Source organism: Alligator sinensis, unplaced genomic scaffold (genome assembly GCF_000455745.1).
Source record: "Alligator sinensis unplaced genomic scaffold, ASM45574v1 scaffold573_1, whole genome shotgun sequence".
Taxonomy (NCBI): Eukaryota; Metazoa; Chordata; order Crocodylia; family Alligatoridae; genus Alligator; species Alligator sinensis.
The window spans coordinates 4,598,119-4,604,662 of NW_005841877.1; the positions used below are offsets into that span (position 1 = coordinate 4,598,119).

The window sequence follows — 6,544 nt, forward strand, 5'->3', positions numbered from 1 at the left end:
CGTGGCCCCGCCCCCTCGAGTGACGGGCCGGGGGTGGCGGTTGCCGGGCTGCGGGGTGACCGTTGGGGGGATGGGGGAGGGCGGCTGTTCCCCCTTCCGTTAGGAACCGGCATTTAAACCGTCCATGAAGGGAGCGCGTCCCGCACCCAGAGTGGTGGGGTCTGGATGCCACTTGCCCCACACAAAGCCTTCCCCTTCCTCCCGCCGCTGCAGTAAGAACAGGCAAAAAATAAAGCGAGAGAAATTGCTCTTCAGCCCTTCCTCAAACTAAGCCCAAGTTTTCTTTCGGAAATTTTACACTGAAACCCACCCCCCCGAAACTGGAATTAAATGTTCAGTCATTTAGAAGTTTTAAAAAATATTTCCCGAGGCAAAAAAAGCCCCCTCCGAAAACTGTTTCCAGCTTGAATAGCAAGACTGATACTGATGCCCCCACCCCCGGGCCTGGGTGGACCTTTGAGCTTAATAGTGACACCCCCACCCAGACCTCGGGACATATTCACGTTTTGTTAAGAAAAATTGGAGGCAGGAGGGCTGGCACTCCCCACACTCGGGAACATCAGGCCTAACCCATTTTGACATTTCTCAGGTATCCTAGCAAGCATCTGCTAATAAATTCTTCACTAAATGGCTAGCCTTGTACTAAGCCCTGAAGGCTGAAAAACAGGCTTTGGCAGATCAGCAGGGGAAACAGGTTCCCGGGGCTCCACTGAAGATGTCCTTATCTTCAGTCCTTTATTCAAATGCACATACTAAGAAGTGCCTTAGTTAGTTAATCTCACTGACCAAAATCATCGTTCTGGAAAGGGAAGTGGTTCAGGTAATGAAGAATAAAACAAAATAGGCTTCTGGAGATTAAAACTAACTTTGTTAGTTTCGAGTAGTAGTCGGAAGCAAATAGGTAATCTGCTTCAGACAGAGAATGCAGGTGTAACGTGATCTCTCTCCAGCATTCAACACCACTAAGCAAATGGGCTGACACAGTCTATTCTTGGCGAAGTTTTAGAGTGGCTTTCAAGCATGTTATCAGTGAAGTGAATCACAACAGTGCAACCTAGAGATGACAGAGGCCTAACTTTCCATTGCGGGGTCCATCTCTGACAGGAATGAGAATTAAAGAAAGGATTCTTGGCCTTTACTGCGCCCTTCATTTGGAAACCTATCTGACGAAAGAGAAAGGGCAACTATATACGCATCCATGTCCACCCCCTACACAGGCAGACAAGGTTCCTTGGGTGAATCTGATCTCTTTTATTAGACCAACCCTATGTCCTTAGACCAACACAGCTACAACCTACACCCCCTACACACACTCACACAAGCACCTACTTCCTTCTACCCATGTGCGCCATTCTAGTCCTGTCTAGATTAAACCAGACAGCTCCCTTTCATCCACACCCCTCAAGGGCAAGATACTGAGAAAGGATTAGACCATGTAATTTCAAAGCAAAAGGATTATCACAAGGAGTGTCATGAGTACAGTGATAATACTTTAGAACACTTTGAAATGGGACCAGAGCAGCATAACACAGGCAAGCATAAGAATTGAGTTCCTCTCTCACCCTTAAGACCAATCTGCATGGTAGAAGAGGTAGCTGCACACCCTAAGCAAGCGTTTTGGAAAAGAAAGCAGTCTCAGAATTCCTCTCCAAGTTTTCCAGTACACTGGGGAAGCACCTCCTTGTGTTACACCCTTTTAGGGTCACATGGCTTTATTCCCATCACTAAGCAAGCTGTTTTTCAGGGCACAGCACTAGGAACCATAGCCACTTAGCAGTTGAAACTCTAATTTTGCTTTCCTTTGCTCTTGGGGATGCTCCAACAGCAATTTCTGTCTGCTCACATATCTAGTATTATTTATCATTTGCTATCATAATACTTATTCAAAATATTTTAAATAGCATCATTGTTGAGCTACTGTACTGGTATATTACCGGATGTGCTGTTTGGATTGGGGATGCCTGACTGTTTGTATCCATTTAGTCAGAAGCAGAAGTCATGCTTACCATCCATCTTGTGTATTTAAATGTATTTAATATATACAGACTTAAATTTACACAATTCACTTTCCCCTATGCTGGGAAAACTCTGCAGTAACCAGGTATAATGGACTACTAATGAGAAAAAGACCACACTTGCCAGTCCAGATTGACTAATTCAGCAAAGTTCCTAAGTATGTCCCTAACTTTAAGCATGTGAGTAGACCCACTGAAGTCAAGTCCCACTAGACTTCAATGTCTAAAGCTAAGAACATGCTCAAGAACCTGAATGAGGGCTTAGATAAAAATTTAAATCCTTCCAACAGGTTTTAGTTGTCCTGGATGTTTCCTGTTTCCTGTGAACCTCTAAGTGGCCCACTCATGTTGTTACGTTTAAGTTTATGCCATATCATTCTCCCCTTGTGAAGAAAGAGGTCAAACTATATGGCCATTATGATCCCTTCTGGCCTTAAGATTTATGATTCTCCTTTAGGAATAGAGTGATGGAGGAAAGCAGCTGATGATACTCCCAAAATAAATACTTGTGATGAAAAAGACTAAGTAGGCTGAGTTCTAGCCTGCAGTTCTTGTGGGGAACACTTTGGCCGTCTCAGCGTAAGCATGTTTTGCTGTAAATAATAAGTAGGACACCTAGGTGCCATTTTCACCCAGGAGAAGATGGCAGTAGGTCATAGAAACTTCTCCCTGATTGGCTACCCATAACTTTATGCTTCATTGATACTTGAGTGCCTGAGTGTTAGTTCCTGGATTAACATTATAATTTTGTAACAGTTTTGTTGCAAGGGTGGGTGTCTGCACAAGGGAATAAGTGAGGTTCTGAAAGAGTTGGAGAGAAAAGAGAGTAGTCCCAGGGAGGACAGAGTGGAGTCTGAGGAAGGACAGAGGGAACTGTAGTAGCACAATAAAGACTGTTTGTCAGCAGCGGAGCAGTCTGCAGTGCTGTTTGAGGCATCAGCACTCTGACCCCTTCCCATCCTTTTTGAAGAAGAAAACTCTCCCTTTCACAGGAGCTGATTAAAAAGAAGGACGTCTTCAAAAGAGGAGGTACTACAGATCACCAGGGAAGCCAGAGAAGCCAGGCTTTGGCAGATCAAGGTCTCAAGCCAAGGCTCGGCCCTTGTGAAGCTACACCAGGGCTGGCTTCAGGGGGGTACTTCAGGAGAAGGAGACTAAATAAGGCTTCTTGGGGAGTCCCAAAGCACTTTTCCCAGAAAGGGGCGTGATCTGTAAAAATACCGTCCTTTAATTAAAAAGTATCCTTTCTCAATAATTCAAGAATTCAGTTTTATTCAAAACTCTCTCCTCCTGCCTCTATTTTTTAAGTTGGGGACCAGATAAGCAATAAAGAACATTAAGGCCAAGTTAACGTCCTGTTCATTTGGCTCTACTGCCCCTCCCCTTTTCCAGATTATAATCAGTAATGTTTTCCCCATCATCTTTAATAGCTTTGTGTGTGTTGTTGACAGAATCTCAGGAAGTCTATTATCTTTCTGGAGTGACACCCCGATACTTATTACAACTGGCAAAACAAGACTCTTAAAGGCCATTAACACATGTATAGATCAGTGACTTCACTGGGTGATGGGACTTTCCCAAGCTTATGCAGCTATAGTGCAAGACTAGTCAGGAGTTATACAAGTTCTTTCCTTTTATTCCACTGATCAACTCAGCAGCAATAATGGGGCCAAATAAAATGTTGCCAGTTCTATAGTCTAATGTTTGCCAAGTGTTCAACTGCAGCTCTTTGGCTTGTGTCTATGGCATCTGCAATTGCAAGTTGGTCTCTGATCCAAATGCAAGTAAGGCCCAAGTTCCAAGATCATACAGAAGCAGGTGCATTCCATCCAGTTAAGATATTATACGTACAAAATTAAATATTATTAATGAGAAGCAAAAGTTAGAACTTTTTTGTGAGGCAAAGATTTTTCTCTATGATGTCTTCTGTTGGCCCAACTGTACAGTTGGGAAGAATGTATAAAAGCTTTCATACCCTTCCTTAGGCTTTTTTTGTGACATTCATTTAGACCATCATTCTGCCACATGTTTTCTCCTTAGATATTTTAGTACAGAACACCCACTCATGCATTAAAACCTGCTGGTTTTTGTGCGGGCTGCCTCCCGATCCCATCCATGCAGCCATGTGTGGGCTAGGAGCGGTATGCGAACCCGTCTTTGTGCACGCAGGCTGTGGCCAGCAGCCTGGGCATGCGGGGTCGAAGAAGACCGGTGGCGAGCTAGAATTAGTTACAGACGCGTAATGGTTGATTAAAAGATTGTTTACTTACACCAAAGATGGTCGTGGTGTAGGCTGGACAGTTTTCCAGGCTCAGCTCCGCTTAAATCCTCACTAGAGGACTCCGAAAATTGGCCCAGGAGTAGTTGAAGCTCTGCGGGTTCGGTAGTTTCAAAGGAAAGGGATATATTTTAGGATTGCGCTCGGCGACGGGGAGAGGCTAAAGGGCGTTTGGGCCCCGGGGGGGGGAAGCTCCATGGGTTCGATAAATAGGTCCCCTGGAGTTGTTAAGACTCCGTGAGTTCGGTAAATCAGCCCTCTATTGCCCTCTTAAGGAGAAAGAAAAAAGCTGGGTTTGAAGGGATTAGCAGTGCTTAGAGATCTTCACGCTCCTTCTCCCAAACTCCAATTGCTTTCTCTCTCTCTCTCTCCAACTTGGGCAGAAACTACCCAAGCTCTTTAGACGGTACACAACCAATCCGCTCGCCGCCACGTGTGCCTATACTAAGATCGGCCAATAATGTGGCGCGAATCTCAATACAAATAGCGGGAACTCCTTTGCACCGTGCATCACTATGATGCAAAAGAAATGCACCATGCAAAGAAGGCTATAAACGGCGGGAAATACTCTTTTGCACGTGGGTTTTCCTATTGCAAAAGAAAACTCTACCGTGTAAAGAAGCTGCAATTTGGCGGGAACATAATTTAGCAGTGCCGAAGCACACAAAAACAAAAAACCACAACTTTGGGTTGTGACAGTTTTAATGCAAATCTCCTCAAAAATCCCCTTACTGAATTTCTCCTACATAATTCCTTCAAGTGCAAGTTTTGTCTCCCATATTACAACACGAGTCATACCCCTACACTTGGAGGATCCAGCCTTCATTCAGACTTCATTCACCAGTGTCTCTAACAATACTACTACCATTGTTCTCAGGCTGTTCATAGAGCATTTCAGAAAACAACATTTTAATCAAGACCTAAATTTTTAATCTAAAAAGCAACTAGAACTTCCTTTTTTCTTTCTCCCTTCCCTGTTCTCCTTAAATAAAAGATTAGCTCCAAATATCCATTATACCGTTAAATTATTACACTCTGGAAACACTGCAGAATATATCCAAAAGTGTGGTCTAGCAGCAGATAAGCACCTTATCGTGCATCAGCAGGTGCACGACAAATAGAGCCAAGGAGGTGATACTGCCCCTCTATCGGGCGCTGGTCAGACCGCAGTTGGAATACTGCATGCAATTTTGGGCGCCGCACTTCAAGAGGGATGTGGATAACCTGGAGAGGGTCCAGAGAAGGGCCACTCGTATGGTTAAGGGCTTGCAGGCCAAGCCCTATGAGGAGAGACTAGGGCACCTGGACCTCTTCAGCCTCCGCAAGAGAAGGTTGAGAGGCGACCTTGTGGCTGCCTATAAATTCATCACGGGGGCACAGAAGGGAATGGGTGAGGTTTTATTCACCAAGGCGCCCCCGGGGGTTACAAGAAATAATGGCCATAAGCTAGCAGAGAGCAGATTTAGATTGGACATTAGGAAGAACTTCTTCACAGTTAGAGTGGCCAAAGTCTGGAACGGGCTCCCAAGGGAGGTGGTGCTCTCCCCTACCCTGGGGGTCTTCAAGAGGAGGTTAGATAGGCATCTAGCTGGGGTCATCTAACCCCAGCACTCTCCAGCCTATGCAGGGGGTCGGACTCAATGATCTACTGAGGTCCCTTCTGACCCTAACATCTATGAATCTATATTCTAAATAGCTATATGTGTTGATGTGTACTTTTGGTTTTCTTCGCACATGATGGGTGTGTGATGGGAGGTTGTGGTGTTTGCAGGAAGTGGGTGGGAAGGGGCAGGGGGAAAGTGGTTGGGTGTGTGGAAGGATATGGGTTGGTGTGTGGGTAGGTGTAGGGCAATTACTGGGGGGACTGTACCTGTGGGGCACCTTGTGGGGGGGCTGCTCAGGAGGGGTGGGTCCCCTAGCTCCCACAGGGTGCAGCCCCCCCACAGCACATGGAAGGCCCCCCCACCCCCCTACAGTCCCGCAGCTCTCCCCTGGTGGGCCACAGCCCCTATGCCCCACAGGGTGCCAGCCCCCTGCCTAGGGTCCCAGGCACCCTGGAGGGCCACAGCCCCCCTGCCCAGGGTTCCAGCTCCCCCCGGAGGGCCACAGCCCCCCGCCCAGGGCCCATAACTTACCTTTAGCAGCAGCTGTGGGAGTGAGGTGCTCTGAGACATGGCGGCAGGACCCGGCGTGGCACACGGGAACTATGTGCTGGGCTCAGCCAGGTCTTGCCAGCCATGGGGCCTGGCTG

The 6,544-nt window shown here is 46.6% G+C and overlaps 1 protein-coding gene across 1 annotated transcript in view; it reads right to left on the reverse strand.

Moving 5' to 3' along the window:
- Nucleotides 1-6,467, reverse strand: part of PLPP1 (phospholipid phosphatase 1) — a 123,637-nt gene extending 117,170 nt beyond the window's left edge. Inside the window, exon 1 of the mRNA XM_006017304.3 lies at nucleotides 6,429-6,467. Coding sequence (XP_006017366.1) covers nucleotides 6,429-6,467 — 39 coding nt within the window. The remainder of the gene's footprint in view (nucleotides 1-6,428) is intronic.
- Nucleotides 6,468-6,544: the final 77 nt, after the last annotated feature.